Source organism: Phalacrocorax carbo, chromosome 1, assembly GCF_963921805.1.
Source record: "Phalacrocorax carbo chromosome 1, bPhaCar2.1, whole genome shotgun sequence".
NCBI classification, from domain to species: Eukaryota; Metazoa; Chordata; class Aves; order Suliformes; family Phalacrocoracidae; genus Phalacrocorax; species Phalacrocorax carbo.
Window position 1 is genome coordinate 71816377 of NC_087513.1, and position 18046 is coordinate 71834422.

The window sequence follows — 18046 nt, forward strand, 5'->3', positions numbered from 1 at the left end:
TTCAATGTCATTATTTCACAAATTCCTTTACTAAATTTGACACTCCATCACATATTCTAAAAAGTACAGTGTTCAGTAAGATTGCGAGAATCTCTAAACTTCTCATGATCAAACATAATCTGTTTATTTAGAAAAAAAAAATCAGTCCTGTTGCCTCCAGTTTTGCCATTTGTCCAGTGAGAAACGATTTTACAGAAAACATACAACTGAAAATTCCAAAATAAATCAGTGATCCTGTGCCCTCTTTATGAGGCTTTCCAAAGTCTGCCGCTTCTTTAATTTTTCACTCACTTAGAACCCAAGCAAGGTCAGACTTGACAGTTATTTTAAGTTGCACAGGTGGGGCACACCAAGATTTAAATAAGTAGGTTTATTTTCCCTACATATCTTCAGAGGTTAAAATCAGAACTAGTTAGAGAAGTCTTTATCACTCATCTTTTTATGCATTATTTTTAGTCGTATTATTGCACACAAGATTTAAACACAAAACAGATGTGACAAAATCGCCAAGCTGCATTTTGATGTCAAAGGCCAAAACAAAACCTACGATAAGAAGAAAGCCATCATGCAAGCAGTGGAACCTTCACAGCAGCATAAAAATTTTTATGAGTTCTCCAGAAAACATATGCTCTATATAACCTCTTCTAAAGCAAGGTTCTGTTTCTGCCATACCGTGGCTTTCTTATATAACTTATGACATGTTTTTGTCATTCCTGTAGACTGGTTTGATACATGGATAATGTTTTCTACAGCATGCAAAGGACCTATTCAAAAGGATATTTAAGTATTTTTTTTTCACTGAGGTTTTCTTTTGGTTTGGTTTTTTTTTTGCTCTGTTTTTGTCAGGCAATATAATACAACTGATATCTGTTTATTTAAATAACTGTCTTGAATTTTCTTTCCCTACATAAATCTTTACATTCCATTTTATTTACTAAATAAAAAGGAAGATATGGATACACCAAACCAGTTCTTTCCAGTGCCACACTGCAGTTGTATGCAGGAGGCATACTAATTTTCCCAGACTATGAAAACTTATTGTAGCTATTTTTCTCCATCAGATCTCTTTGTTCACAAAACCGATCCTGTTGTTATGAGTTTCAGTTTTCAGAGAATGGACACTGAATGCACAGTGATATCCAAAAGTGATTTTGTGGAAACTCTATACTTTTTACTGTGGCTTTTAACCTGCCTTCCTCTGGAAATTAAGTTTACACAATTACATAGTTCTCATTCTCAGCCCCAACAAATCTTAAGCCTGTTGGACCATTTCATCCTGCTTTACCTGAGTGCCAGTCTGCTCCGAGTTAATATGATCCAACCAATTTAAAGAAAATTGCTGGCAAGGTATAGAAGAGATCCTCTTTTGGGTGTATCACTAAGGGAAGTGAAGGAATAACTTCACTCTCATCATTTACATGAGGCAGAGGCCTGGAAGGGAGTATTACATGTAGGTTTGAACAAAACCTAATATATTTTCTTTGCCCAGCCAGAACAGTTATGGATATTAGAGGAACTTAAAGATAAGTGAGAAGAGTAATCTAGCAGGTGTGGGGAGGGCGAAGGGAGCTGAGGAAGGGGAATAGGTGACATAGGAGAAACCTGAGGGTCCTATAAACAGTTTTAGGAAAGCAGTAGGAAGGGATCTGGAGGGATTACTTCTGTGCATGGGATGCAGAGTGCAATGGCAGAGAGGCAGGGAGGGTATGTGGGCTATATGGACACAGGACAGACACAAAACTTAAAAAAATCTGTGTTAAATCAGTGGAAAGACATCAGCAGAAGATTCACTGAGTGGAGCTTTGGGAGTTGCATTATGAAATGCAGTTATATTTCTGCCAAACTGTTATCTAAAACAGATTAAGGAATCAAGAATAGATCTGACATGGCTTGGAAATAATATATGTGGAGAATTGCTTATAATCAGCCTATTCCCATGAGAAAAATGTTTCTTTAAATGAAGATGCAAATGATGTGACCAAGAGGGCAGATCTAACCACTTCCTGCATATTTTTGATTCTTCCAGGAAGGGGCCCAAAGCCCCTATACAGCAAAAATCATATGTTTTGTATGCTAATGTTTAGAATGACTTTTCATTAAAGTATACTCTGAGTCAACAGTCAATGTAGTAATTTTGAAAGACTTCAATTCTGTTTGAGATATAACAAATGGATATTCTTTGCAGAGATCGTTCTGGAGATTTACAGGTTAGAAAGAAAACTAGTAAACTACAGAATGATAAGCCTGAGAGATTAATTCAGTTTTAAATTAAGGACCTCTGGCCCATGTTTCCTTTAAGCATGAAACAAATCTACTAGTTTTTAACAGCAATGTAGATAGCATACAGAGAGTACACCACCCCAGGTGAATAATCCAACAATAGCATGGCATCAAGCTAAGTGATATCAAGCACAAGGGCAGAATATAAACAAACTGATTTCAAATGGTATGGTAATGGCGAGATACTTCCAGCAATAGCCTAACCCTAGCCCAAATCTGTACCATAAGTAAACATTCATAACTACACAGACACAAATATAATTTATACTAGCTAGGAATTTTTTCACTCTACTGTAGTTGTAAATCTATACCTCAGTACAACAGTCAGGATGAGAAGAAGAATTTGTAACACTGAGAGAACTATGGGGCATCTGAGTACATTTCAGTTCTTTCATGGAACAGCCAGCACTGAATGACCAAATTCAAGCAATCTCCTCAGTCATTGTTTCCCACCTTGCCTCAACATGTGGCAGTGACAGCATGGCATAGCTCAGGGTGGGGACAGCAAATGGTAAGAAACTTTGGCTTGGGCTTGTCCTCCACTACTTGTGGTCAGGGTCACAGACATGGGGACAGCAGTCTCTCAGTAAAAGCTGAGGCATGATGCTCCTTCTAAGTTCTATAACTGCAGAAGAGTAACTGGGGATACATTAGGAGGTTAATCAATAAATTATATGCATGTGCATGATTAATGGGAAATAGAACACTATTAAAAACATTTCTGAGAAGGTAACTTGAAATGGAAAATATTTGGGGAGCTGAGAAAGGAAACAAGTGGAAGCTTGGAGCAAGGGTGCATACAGACTCCAAGGCCCTACAGGCAAAGTGAAATCTGTGCCCATCTCTGTATGAGCGTGTATTGTAATATAACGAGGCAAGACCATACATTTCACCTCTCAAAACCGTGAGCCTATGGCAAACTGCCCTGCTCACCCCACAGTCTCCCTCAGGTGGCCTTGGTATAGAATCAGAATAAAAGACAGAATACATATGTGGATGCAAAAATACTATTCTCTACTTTACCTAAGGCTGAAGAAGGTGTAACAGACTGATGTAGAAAAATATTCTGTAACTAAGAATCTTTTAAACAGAAGAACAAAAATTACGAAGGCAAGATTGCCCCTAAAGCCATTAAAAAGGGGAAAGTGCCTACAGGGGAGAGGTTTTTCAAAGCCTGCAGAATAGAAGAGTCATGCTTATTTTTACAATTTCAAATTAAAAACTAACTTGAAATTAAGAGAACCAGAATTATTGTTATTTCATTGCTCAGGGAACTAATATGCTTTGTACTAGAAATTAAGATGTCAAACTTCGCTTCTATACAGTCACTGGAGACTCCCAGCAGCCTCCAGCTGTACCTGGGTATTGTGCTGACCAGGATCATTTGAGGGTTTCTTTACAGTAGCAGATCATAATCTGGGAATTCTTGGCACCAATATTAATTGTTGTGCTCACACCTGCATCTGTGCCACTCCAGTCACACTAAACCATTGAAAACCCACCAATCCTTCAGATGAGGCTTCCATTGCTGTGTAAAAATTCCTAAATCACACATAGATATCTTTTTATCACCTCTTTGAATTCAATGCTATAGGGTAACCTTACGAAAAAGCAATTACATTTCAACAATTTCCACCTTTAGTTAAACAGGCAGCTGCTTCTATTCACTTGCTAACCACAAAGTAGCTATAAAGAGTGAAAGACCTCAGCTGAAAAAGAAATTTTTAAAAAAGAGGAATAATAAAAACAGAGAAAAATGAAAAAAAGAAGGGGAGGGGGGGAAGACGAAGCTACCATTTCCATTTTCTCTTGTAAAGGTGCTCTATTTATACCTTAGCCACAGCTGACAAATAAGCATGGAGGTTATGGACTTTGATTAATACTGCATGCAAAAGAATGTAATCTATTTTCATTTTCTTGAGAGGTATATTGTAATTATTTTTTTTTTGGCAGTACAATGCTTAATGCATGACACGCTTGCTTTTACCTCAAAACCTAAGGTAACATAGTTGACAATAATTTCAGCCCAAACAAACAGGCAGTAAAATGCAAAAACATAATTTAGACTCTCCTTAGAGATACCCACAGATAAATATTATAGAATTATTAATAAAAAAGGAAATAACATATGAAGAAAAAGAAGAAAATTCTGGTTTAGTTGTTGAAAGTTGTTTATATATGTGCTTCTGCTACACTGTTTCATAAGATAAAATCATGCTTTGTTTACTCAAAGTGCTAGGAGTAATACTAAATAAGGTTCAAAATTTTAAAATGTTTTATTGTTCTTATTAGTGTTTTTCTTATTCCCCAATTAAAAAAAAAAGGTAGCTTAAAGGAATTAACAAATTATAATAAATTGGGATATTTGGGATAAGATATAGCTATTTAACAGAAAATGGTATTTATAATTAGTTAGGGCCTAAGTCTAATTAATTACAAAAGTAAATAAATGAAAATAGTATTCCTCTTAGTTATTCTATATTGGAATTCCTGGATTCCAGGATGTAAAATTACTAGGATATGTAGACTGAAGGAGAAGGTTAGATAACAAAATGGAAGCGATGCCACTGAGGGAAAATATGTAACATATATAACACAAGAAAATACGATAGGAAGGAAAAACTCTTGTATCTGTATAATGTCTGCAAATCCTGGAATGCAACAGTCTCTGCAACCATACGTACCCATTTGACACCCCACATTCCAGAACTCTTGAGGATTATAATTTGAAGAGTTCGCTCTTGTTCCTTTGGGGTAGATTCTTGTAATGAATCTTGAGGTATGTGAAACAAACTCTTTAGCTGAAAATCAGAGTGACAAAACCTTGGTAAGAAAAACTTTATTAATAAAGAGATCCTATTTGAATAAATAGTAATAAAAATATAATAATCTGATCCAGCAAAATTTTTTTACATGATCAAAATTTAAAATTAAAAAACAAAATTTGTTACATGATCAGTATATCATATCAATATATTTATATTTTAGGACATTTCTTTGCATGTTAACATTAGCATATGCGCCTCTCTGAGATGTGGCTGAAATCCTACTTTAAAATCTTAAAATGTGATCTTATTTTGTATATATTTGAATGTGATAGTATTTCTGCCTATAGTGCAGACTTCTGTTCAATAACCAAGGATCATTCCTTCATGGAAGTATTCTGTTTTTTCACCTCTTTATTAGGTAAATATATGATTTTTATACTAAAGCCCACTGTGTTCTCATGGAAAACTGGAAAGACACAAACCAGAAAATTGATCAAAGAGCCCACTCATTCTTTGATAGTTCAATAGGGAAAAAAAATCGCCCTTAGATGATTGCTTGATTTGTGTTTTGACGTTTAAATAAAACGACTGAATAATCTCAAGATGAGTGAACAGAGCATTTCTAAAAGACATTTAATTCGTTCCTTTATAATCTTCAGAAGATGTTAACTATTCAAGTGAGTTGATTTTCTTCCTCCTAGCAGTGTTCTCTCACACAAAGGCATAAATTAAACAGATGTGGAAGATTTCAAATTACTTCTACCTACACTATTCCTGTTTCGTAATGAAACAGAAACCTTTACATTTCCAGGATCATAACTCCTATCCTTTCCATCCTCCCCCCACCCTCCACCCCTCTTTTTTTCTTTTTTTTTGATAGAACTACTTCTATCTTCACTAGATTGCTAGAGGGAATAGAGAGGACTCTGACTATGGACAGCTGGCAAAAGCCTACATGTTGTGCGGCCATTCAGCGCCATTCACCTAGACAACTGTTGAATCATCTCCACAGCATGGTGGCTGGCAGCTGGACTGGCCCTGAATGCATGGGCCTGTGACAGACTTCATTCTCATGGGCAGTTATCTCTGTTCTTAACATTCCCTTAAGGCTGTTGGCAGACAGCTGGAGTTAAAACAGCAGAGGCTGCACTGTATTGGCCACACCAAATGGAGATGCTCCAACACAGAATGAGTTTTGAATAATCCAGCTTCACTGGTATGAAAGATCTGGTCCAATGGAGCAAAATGCCTGCTGTGGGGTTTATTCATTCCATCAGTGCAGATTCTCTTCACTGTAGTTATCATCAAAGCCAGGGGTGCTGCATGACCAACTGCAGTGAGTACTACAGACCACCTCTTCCACTCATTTTCAAGTATTGACTGCAACTTCTAAATTCTTTGATGCAGAAAACAATGAATCAAAAGATATTAATATATTTTGTATACTACTTTAATATTTGTTCTTATAAAACTACATGAAATTAAAACAAAGCTCTTTCAATTTTCCTTACAAAACCGATACATAAAAATACAGTGCAAATAACAAGATATTTCTAAAACAATGTTATAAAAGCAACAAAATTAAATTAGGCAATATGTGTTTCATAAAATTTTAACCCTTCCAATGTGTAAGTGGTAAACCATAGCAACATTGTAACTTTTATGTGATTAAATCAAAAGAGATTACCTGAATGTTTTACAAATTTTCGTGCTCGAACTTCTCCAATTGAATTATTTTCATAGCAGTTCTGATTAGTTAGGGAATGCTCAAAGCTCACAAACTTCTCCGATTTGGTATAAATCACAAGGTCTGACAAGGCAATGGCAATTTTTATCTTCTTCATCTAATAATCATAATATAAAATAATGGAAGAATAAAAAATCACAGTAATGTATATTTCATTATTATTAACAGTTCAGAAGAATCTATAAATTTGGATGCATAAAGCATAGGAATATGTGTCAAAATTAGTGAATATTTAAGTTTAAGATATGACTTTTGATAATGAGAGTTGATCCAGTCAGAGACAATTCAGGTTATTGTCTCTATGTTCATCATAGCAATTGCAGTGTGAATGGAGGGATGCTTCCAGTGCTTCCTAGCACAGTGATCTGTTGGACAGCTTTATAATCTCCCTGCTTCTGAGACTGGTATGTAAATAAACATAATTTTTCATGGCTCTTAACATTACTCATTTAAATTATATGTCCAATTTTATATTCCTAAATAGATGAAGTACTAGAAAAGGTATACTGGTAGGAAGTATTTGGAGAAAAAAAAAAGAGCAGGAGAATCTATATATCAATAACACAAACTCAACTACAAAATGTAGACTAGCAGGAGTATTTTTTATCATACCAAGTAAATCAGTCATAGGTATATTCCTCCAAGCGTCGCTCTGAAGTTAGGAAAACTCTGTTCTTCTTAATTAAGATGAAAAGTTCTTTGGCCAACGTCTTTGTTTAGTCTTGCTCCATTACCAAAACAAGCAAAAGCAAAGGCTACTGTACACTGACTGAAGCAACTGAAATTTTAGCAGAGGCTTATCTCTTAAACTGAGTTACCATGTGACCTCTTCGTTTTACTTAGCATGAACTTGTGAGCTAATCAGTGGTAGCAGCCAGCAAAGAGCTGATGGTACTAATAGTGTTTACATTCCATTAAAGCTTTTGAAGGCAAATTCTCATCTGACAAAATAATAAGGATTGCCTGCTCATGGCTCTTAAACTATGCAAAGTTCAAGCACATTAATTATTCTGGGTGTGTGTCCCCTGAGAAACAATAGGAATCTACTGGCGTAGAACTGAATAACACAACTCTCTGGATTTGAAAGGCAGTGACACAGCCAAAGCCAACAGCATTATTAGGGTATCTTGGGTGTGGATTCAAAAGGTCTCCCAACCTCCAATAGAGCAATAGAGTGGGGCCTCAGAATAAATAGTTCCACTCCAGTAAGGTGGAACTCTGGAAGCCATTTTCTCTTCTGCCTGTGAAACATGACCAGACATCCGTTGCTGCTGTGAATCAAGTTGTATGTGATATATGTTCTGGTCTGTAACGTGATGTTACAAATATATGTGACCCTATATGGAAATTTGGCCTTCCCTGTTCAAAAGAGGACTCTATCCTTTCTCAGAATTTTTAATTACTATCTCTCCATATCAGATGGAAAGAAAAAGAAGCAAAGATCTGGACCTTCAGATCACAGAGAGGAAGAGACACTGCCTTTCAGCAAAAAACAATAAGCCCTGAGGAGCATTACCAGGGGTGAATGCTGATACATTCAGATAATCAGAGCATGATGTGCAAAAGTGGCTGGATACTGAGTGCTTCCTGCCTGCTGATACAACTTGAACAAAGCCATTTGAATCCTGATGGAGCCACAGATTGCCATGGCAGACAATTACTATTTGGTTAAAAAAAAATGAGTAAGTTCAATTTGACTATTAAGAAGAAAATTACACCCAATTTTTACACTCTCTTTCAGAAATAGTATTTAATGTTAAGTGTCTATGTGATAAAGGTAAAAATACCTTTTCTATTATAAGCACTTAAAAAGGTTTTAGCACAACCAGAATGCTACACCTAATTTCATGCATAAATCCAGAACAAAAGAAAACAGGGGAATGGCAACTGTTCAAATTTTCCATGATAGACTGGTGGACTGTGGGAAGAAATAGGTAGTTAACTCTTTCATCATCAGGAATTGCTATGAGTGTTCTCCATGCATAGCTCTAGGCGGGCCTTGAGACCAACGTAGCAGTTGGGCAACTTCATCTTAGATCGATTGTAGTATTGAGCACCTGGAACAAGCACAAGACTTGAAAATGAAAAATGCAGGTGAAGTTTAGGATGGGAGCATAGGAAAGGGTTGCGTTTTGGTTGGATACTAAAATATGCTCCAATTTAGAATGTCTTGTAAAATCAGGAGAACTCTGAAACATCGAGCTAAAAAAATATTACCTCAAAATATATTGCTCTAAGTAATTTTAAAGCCTACCCTTTAAATTTAGTCTGTATTTTAAGATAATATGGTCCTTTTTATAACAAACAAACAAAAAGCTGGCATATATCTGTGTTTTCTAAGTTCGATTGAGACAAAAGTTACCTTTGCCTTTTTTCGAGGTGGGGATGAAGGTCTACGTTCACTTTTCCTTTTTGAGGAATTACTTTTTGGGTAAAGAGGGACTTTCTCATCAGGCTCATCTTCGTCGGACAGATTTTCGAATTCAGAAACTTCCCCTGTCTCACCATGACTGTCAAGATCTCTCCTGAGCATACCTTCTTCAATTGTTCCAACTTTTTTATTTTTTACCAGAATTTTGAATTTTAATGCCTGTAGAAAAGAGGTTAAAGAGTAGTAACTAGAATTATGTATGGACTGATTGCACTTTTTCAAATCTAGATATTGTTCAACCCACATGCAAAGCTGTTTATTAAATATAACGAAGTGAGGCAACACAATGAAGTGAAGATAGATATCGGTGATGCAGAAGTCAAGACCAAGTAAAACAAACAGAATCCGGGAATCAAAGTGCACAAGAGGATGTGAATATCTAGCCCCATGATGGGAAGAAAGGCTCTCCACCAAACAGATACACATTTGCTGAAACACTGAGCAAGATTAAGGTAGGAAGTTAAGTAAGTGTCAGAGGTGATGGCCAGGTAAGACATAGGAGGTTTGGGATTTTTTTACTACGCATGAATACATTTTTATAGAGAGACTCATGTATCTGATATTAATCTGAAATTTTTTTTAAGCTATCATTGCAGCTCCTGGAATTTTTTTACCCTACTTGATCAGTGCATTTCTGCACATCTGTCTAGCGTACCAAATTAAAAGTTTTGTGGTTATGTCATTATACAGTGGATCTTCATGCTGATTTTACCTAGTCAGGGAAATTAACAGGGTTTGGTAATTTCTTGCCTAAGCAGTTTCTCTGTTTTTAAATGGGTATGTTTCAACTTCCATAATAAAAAATGTAAGGAAAAAATTCATTAAAGGTTATAATTTCTAAGAAGATGGTTTTCATCTATGCACCTGAATCCTATGAGTATAAATTGCACTTAGATTTTTGAAGTTATATTCATAGTAAAACAGCTATTATGTATCAGACATTCTTCTCTATCTCTATATAGAAGAATCGCCAGTGAGAACTTAGGTTCTTGAATAAAGTAATCCACAAAAATATTCCTGAAGTTTCATATGCACTATTGAAAAGGAAGGCTATATTGCTGGGAAAGTTAGAGAGACAAGGAACAAATACTCACACATTAAATAAAAGATACCTGAAATATTGTATTTTAAGGTATCCATTAAGTAAATATGAAAAGCATGGATGATAGAAACTTATATATAAAACCAAAGCTTTATAACAGAAACTAGAGCCGTGGGCAAAAAACCAGACATTCCATTTATTTACATTTTATCTCCATTGCGGATAATTCCCTTATCATTTCAGATCTTGTGTTAGTAGTTAGTCAGTGTGCCACTGGAAAGAGATATCCTATGCTTAATATCTATCAATGCCATGCTATTGTAAGATTTGATTAGTCTCTTTGCACTGGTGATTCAGAATAAGCATGCCCTTTAACTTTCCCTTCATTTCTTATTGATGCACTCATTTTTTCTTCTGTGATATTTTTAGAAGAGTTTTAGAATGAGTAATGCTACTCATATTTTAGAGAGTTCTGAATTCTTCTTTGCATCTTCATATTTCCCATTTAAAAGCAATTCTATCTACTTCTGGTTATGTATTTCATTATTCATAGGTAAGATTTAATTCTACCAATTAAAAAAAAAAACTGGTATAAAGGGGAAGGAAAACTACCTCCTATATGTAAACCTGCTTTAAGTAAAAAAAGACCATAGTCTGTGTCATCATATAAAAAAGGGCCCTGATGCTTTAAGTCAGATAGTTTCTACAATTCTCTTTATGAACTGTTAGCAAAGATGTAAATACCCTGAAGTAGGACAAACAATTCTTTTTTTTTTCTATAAACATAATATTTTAAAATCACAACTCTCTTTTCAAAAACAGTTACAGAAAACACTCTAGAAAGAAAAATTTTTGCCGTGATTTTGGCCAGAAGCAGATTCCAATAATAGTTCCAAATCACTAAAAGTGAACCATGAACTAAAAAAAACCATATGACAGATTTTAAGTCTGAGCTTCAAACAGATCTTAAAAAAAAAAAACAACCAACTTATGGTAAATGTATGGTTACAAAATCAGTGACCATTTGAAATTCAAGTTCTTTAACTGGTAATCGCCAGTGCTAAACATGTGGCATCTTTTCATATGAATGTCTAAATCTTTTAAGCAGACAAGGAGCTGAAAGTCTGAACATTCAGTATAACTTCTCTTTTCTGGTTTAAATATAAAATTCAAAATATTTTAAAAATACATGTTTATCATGTACTGATATATAAACTGTAAGGATACGAAAAAATTTAAATGTGTAAAACATAATAGGTCTTCCCTAGAGCATAACAGGACTTCAAGGCTGGTGTAAGCAAAAGCCTCCAAGTACAATCAATTGGAACAAATATTTAAATAATTAAATGAACAAAATTTTGTTATTGTACTAAATAGGCATTCTGGTTGATGTGATGTACAACATAAATCAGAACAGCTGAAATAATACAAGACTCCAAGAGAAATTTACAAGCACTTTGGAATAGATCAGGCAAACCCACGTTCTGACAACTGCAATACGCTCTGTCCTTAAAAACAATTTTGCAAGGTATTATTTCTCATTCATCTACTGGAAAGAGTCCCACTCAGGAGCCAAACTTCAAAGATAAAGAGAGCATCAATTTGCTAATGGCTCAGAGGCTTGACCTACTATAACTGTTGGCAGTAAGGTTAGATCCCATTGGAAAACAGGACCTTTAGCTGGCAATGCCTTGTCCTGTTTTACCTGAGGACTCCATAAGACATAAGAGAAATATGAAAACACCCACAGACTTTCCCAACCTTACAATCAAAAAGACATCTGACAGTAGTCTTGGAGAAAGTTCTAGTGCAGATGATATTGCATTTCTTAGAGACTTTTAAGGCAAAAAAAAAAATGGGCTGTAACTCACCCTCAAATATGTTGCAAAACCCACTGTTAACCAATCTGCAGCTCGTGGTTCAAGAATCTGCAACAACGCAGAATAGCAAGGGCCAGCAGCTGCACAAGGTGACCCAGGAGCTGAGGGTGACAGCAGGGCAGGCATGGGGCAATGACCTCACCAACTAAGGCAACAGTAAGACAAGTAGAGCAGGTCTGGTGATGGTAGGCAAGTTCAGGAAGCAGTCCAGTGACTGCCAGACAAGTCATGAGGCAGGTCCAAGGTCAAACCAGGAAGCCATATCATATAGTACAGAATGGCTGAGTTTGGAAGGGATTCCTGTAGACCATTCAGTGAAACCACCCTGTTCAAAGTGGGACCAATAAGATTAGGGCTGTGTCCAGTCAGGTTTTGAGTATCTTCAAGATCAAGACTCCATAATATCTCTTGGCAACCTGCTCTAGTGCCTGACCACTCTGACAGCAAAAATTATTTTTCTCATGATAAAATGGAATTTCTTGTATTTCAGTTTGTTCCCACTGCCTCTAGTCATTTCACTGTGCACCCCTGAGAAAAGTCTGAACCCTAGAGAATCTAGAAATTTTACTGTAAACAAGGCTGATTTTCTTATTTTCGAGGTCATCAACCAAGGCATGGTACACTTTCAACACCTTTCATCTAATTTTTGTAAAGAATAGATGTTATAGACAGATTGAAAGGCAAAACAGTGAACTGGAAATGTTTTTGACTTGCTAAGAAGCAAAGATATTTCTGATGCAGGCACTTGGTCAAGACATTTGCATATGTGACTTGTAGGTCAAAAAAATAGGAATGAATCTCATCACTGAAGCCACAGAATTAAATATGCTAAAGCAGTCTTGATCTCGAATTTCTGAGTGAAAATCTTCATGTCCTACTTTTTCAATAACAAGAATATAAGACTATAAAACCCTATAAAGATATGGGAGAGGAAAATCTGGAGATGGTTAGACTGAAAATTGAATCACATAGCCACAGGTTAATCAGACTATTACCCTTTTGTCAGACGTTACAGACAGTCACTAAGAACCTATTTTTCAGAGATTATAGACAGCCACGTACAACCAAGTTTTGAAAGTTTCTCAGTGAGACAGGTCTTTACAGAGAAAGGAAGAAAGTGCAGTAGCAATATGGATCTCATAGACATACACTCAAAAGTTATATTTGGTGTCGAAGAATGTGGTACTTGCTTCACCCAGACTGGTGTGTTCTGGGAAAACAGTGACTATTCTAGGAAAAGAGTGTCTGAGTATGGAAAGCTCCTTTGTATATTGAGTAGACACAAGTGAAGAAAAAGGTGAAGGAGGAGTCCTGGCTATGGGGTGAGCTGGGTTTCCCCCTAATAGTAGGATTTAAAATGCCCAGAGAGCATAAAGTTGACTGGAGACTTCTATGAATCTTCCTCAGGGAGATTATTAAATAAGAACTTTTATTTAGATAGCATGTCTTTATTTAGGCTATTTATTTAGATAGCATGGCTTACAGTGAAACCTTGACTATCATGGCCAGAAATGCTTCTGAACCACCACAATATAGTAATTGATCCTGCAGCTGTGTGGTAAGCATTGAAGACAACTTGTAAAATAACAATAGCTGCCCCTTCACCTTCAGTTAACAATGCAACAAAACCTCTTTCTGATTTTGTGATAGGAAACCTGCAAATAATGAAAAATTCCTAAGTAGTTCATGTATGCATCATGTCAGCAGTGTAAGGTAGTTTGATGTACTATGATGCAAAATAATTGAAAACTTCATCAAAAACATTGATGCATTTACATTATTCTTTGTGTGTTACATTTGAGGCCTACTTGTTTCTCTCAGTAGCTGTCAAACCCATTAGAGAGGAAAGATTCAGCAGGGTAAGAAAAAATTGATCTCACTTCCAGAATTCTAATATTTTTCTAAGTTCATCTACAAATTGCTGCACAATACACCACATTCTGTCGCTTTATATCAGCATAATCCAGGAGTGCTGGTGCAACTGGCAGAGGTCTCTGGTGCCAGTCAGTGATGCCGAATATAATTTAATGTGGGAACTGACTAAAAGGACCTGATATTCCAGTGAATACTAAAGGAAGTTCATGAAGTCTCTTTAGAAGCACCATAGTGGCCAAGACTGCAAGGAGAGCACTGTAGTGGGTCTGTTGCCTTGGGTGACAAAATATATGCATGGGAAGGAAGTAAGAGGATAGATACTGTAGAAGAGATTGGTGAAGCTCAAGGATGGCCTCAGTTTAGCTCAGTGGATAAGGGGTATGTGAAAGAATGAAACAGTGGAAAAGCCTTCTCTTTCCTCGACTCCACATGTAGAGGAAGAATTGTCTGTTGAGATGCTACAAAATACAGTAATATTCCAGGGAATTAACAGTACTAGTACAGTGAGCTGCAGGGTGAACATATGGCTCATGCCACAGAATTAAAACAACTCTTTTCATGAAATTTTCTGGGTTTTGTGTTTCAGGGCAAGTGGGTGTTGAGAAAAAGCAGAAAGCTATAGCTTTCAGTGACCAATTTTATTTTCTGGACCTCCTTGTGGTTTTCACTCAGACTTACAATAGTAAGAGACATCATGCATGAGCTGTGGTCCAAGGAAGCACCTAAGACTGGGTTTGCTCTGCATTTTAATCCTTCCAGACACACAAAATCATCTCAACTAACAAAGGTGCAGCTCAAGTGTAGAGAAGGAAGTAGGAAATTGATCAGACAACAGAAGAGAAAATAATTTCCATGGGAATCTCCAAGATCTAAATAAGAACCTGTAATTGTCATGGTATTCCCTTCATGTACAGACAAGGGCACCATCTGATTCAGATCTTGAAGAGCATTGAGAAGTGGGTACTGAAAAAGAAAACTTGCATAAGCTGCATGTACCCCTTCATGGGAGGAGAAAAACTTGGAACAACAACAATGGTTGTCAGATAAGGAGGATTTCCCAGCCAAGAAACATATTATTCACTCTCATGTGACAGGGAGAAGTTGGATGTTGAAGGTCTTTGCCAAAGAAATCTGAGAGAAAAAGGAAGGAGGGCTGAACTGATTAGTCCAGAGCCAAATCTTTGAGGGGTCCTACAAGTAGGTTGTTAAAAAAAGCCTAGCAAAGAAGCCAATAGCACAGGAGGTGACAACTAAGTGATCAATAGCTTGTTGTGAAGCAGGCAATCAGAGGACTTCAGGGACAAAATATGCCCATTGCATTGATAGGTGTGAGGCACATGTGGAAGTAAAGAGGTTTGTGCTGTTTCCTTAGGGATAGTATTAGAATGGAATATTCTCTAACAGAGAATATTATAAAACATGTCTCTGTGGTTATTGTTAATCTCAATGAAAAGTGAAAAACTCTCTACCCTTTCAATCCCTCCCATCTTCCTTGCTAAGGAGGTTGGAGCTCAACTCAAGGTAGGTGAAGATGACAAAAGAAGGTAGAAAGATTTTAGGGAAAGTGGAGGTAAAGCTTTGTAACTCTAATCCAAATATCTTAATTTTTAAACTCAGAGTAATGCAATTCATATATATATACACACACACAGAGTAAAGTCACTTGAAGTATATTCACTTTAATACTGAGCTACTTCAGTGTGACACTCAAGATAAGTTAATATTTTAGCATATAAGCAATTTACCACTTATTTTTATTTTGCTTTAATATAAGACAGTGTAACACTCTGAAATAAAGAAACAATACTGAAGAAATAATAATTTTAAATTAATATTTAGAACAGATTTTAAAAGCATATTCAAGAACACGTGCTAAGGAAACAGCAAATAATCTAGGTGAAAGAAATATGTTTTAACACAGAACATGTTGAACAGGACTGCAAAGAAAAGTTAAGACCTATTACTAGGCTAAATTAGAGCATATAATGATTTCTTTTTAAAATGTTGCTTTTTGCTACGTTTTCTATTTCTTTTTCTTTCCTTCAATATTCAATGAAAGATACAGGTTCACATATAAATACAGATGAGTTACATAGGAAAGTTTCAAAAGAGGAAACTGATTTCAAAGCTTTCCTTTCTTGTTGCATGTGAATATAATACAGATAGAAACAGTCATCTGATAAGAATTTTGCTAGTAAAACTACTCATGTAGACAGGTACACCAATTCCCTTGAGTGCATCATTCATAGTAATTTTTTTCAAAATATCTAATCAGGCTATCTGTTGTATCAGCCTTTAGGGAAATGTATTTACTGCGCTTGAGCCATGCCAATGAACACTTAGCATTCTGTTGAACCAATCTCATATCTGAGCAATTACAATGAACTTTAATCATCCTGACACTTACTATACTTTATTAGACTTATATTAGAAATCAGAAGACTGTCATGTTTAAAGAACAGTGCCTTTACTCTGTTACTGGTGTTAACACTTCTGGCACAATTTTCTTCCTGGGATGGCTTTACCAGTTGGGGTCCTACAGAGTCATACCTGATGCAATAGCTTCTTCCCTACTCTTGTTAGTGCTTTGCCTTGGATAAAGTGGAACAGTAAACTATAGAGGTAGCAACTCTCTTTTTTTACACTGAGAATCCTTCTCACAAGCAGTATTTTAAATTCATGATTTACGGTTTTGTAACATCTCTTTTGCACTGCTTAAGTAAAGCAGGCTGTATTGGGGTTGTATGGCAGGGTTTTGGTAGTGGGGGGGCTACAGGGGTGGCTCTGTGAGAAGGTGCTAGAAGCTTCCCCCATCTTTGATAAAGCCCGTGCCAGCTGGCTCCAAGAGGACCCACCACTGGCCAAGGCTGAGCCCACCAGCTATGGCAGTAGTGGCTCTGGGATAACATACTTAGGAAGGGGAGGGGGTAAACCAAACTGTGCCACTGCAGCCAGAGGAAAGGAGTGAGAATATGTGAGAGCAGCAACTCTGCAGACACCAAGGTCAGTGAAGACGGAGGGACAGGAGGTGCTCCAGGCACCAGAGTAGAGATTCCCCTGCAGCCTGTGGTGAAGACCGTGGTGAGGCAGGCTGTCCCCTTGGAGCCCATAGAGGTTAACAGCAGAGCAGATATCCACCTGCAGCCCATGGAGGACTCCAAACCAGAGCAGGTGGATGCCCAAAGGAGACTGTGACCCCATGGGAAACCTACACTGGAGCAGGATCCTGGCAGGACCTGTGGCCCCATGGAGAGAGGAGCCCACACTGGAGCAGGTTTGCTGGCATGTAAACTTGTGACCCCAGGGGGGACCCACGCTGGAGCAGTCTGTGAAGATCTGTAGTCTGTGGGAAGGACCCCACACTGGAGCAGAAGAGTGTGGGGAGTCCTGCCCCTGAGAAGGAAGAAGCAGCAGAGACAACATGTGATGAATTGACCACAGCCCCCATGCCTTGTCCCCCTGCGCTGCTGGAGGGGAGGAGGTAGAGAAAATCAGGAGTGAAGTTAAGCCTAGGAAGAAGGGATGGGTGGGAGGAAGGTGTTTTAAGACTCAGTTTTATTTCTCATTACCCTACTCTGATTTAATTGCTAATAAATTAAGCTAATTTCCCCAAGTCAAGATTGTTTTGCCCGTGATGAAAATTGATGAGTGCTCTCTCCCTGTCCTTATCTCGACCCACATGCCTTTCATTATATTTTCTGTCCCCTGTCCAGCTGAGGAAGGTGAATGATAGACTGGCTTTGGTGGATACCTGGTGTCAAGCAGGCTTACAACTAAGTTCAGCATCTGGATAGCTCAAATGATAATGAATTTACCCAGTTCTTGAATATGTATAAGGTCCCAAGCTTTAAGGATGTGATGCCACTAACCTCCTTTTGAACCTGGACCAAAAATGAATCTTCAAATAGATGCTAGCCAAAAGTCAAGCTTACTTCTCTATTTGCAGATTCAATCATAAGTACATAATTCCACTGCAAAATAAAATCCTAATGATTTTTTTTACATGCTTGATCAGAGCAGCTA

The 18046-nt window shown here is 37.0% G+C and overlaps 1 protein-coding gene across 1 annotated transcript in view; it reads right to left on the reverse strand.

Annotated features, from left to right (window-relative positions):
• The window catches only part of PLCZ1 (phospholipase C zeta 1), a 53498-nt gene that overhangs the window by 16099 nt on the left and 19353 nt on the right, over positions 1 to 18046 (reverse strand). The window contains exons 7-9 of the mRNA XM_009506306.2: positions 9158 to 9385; positions 6736 to 6892; positions 4965 to 5081 (exon numbers count right to left, since the gene is read on the reverse strand). Of these exons, the coding sequence (XP_009504601.1) occupies positions 4965 to 5081; positions 6736 to 6892; positions 9158 to 9385 (502 nt within the window). The remainder of the gene's footprint in view (positions 1 to 4964; positions 5082 to 6735; positions 6893 to 9157; positions 9386 to 18046) is intronic.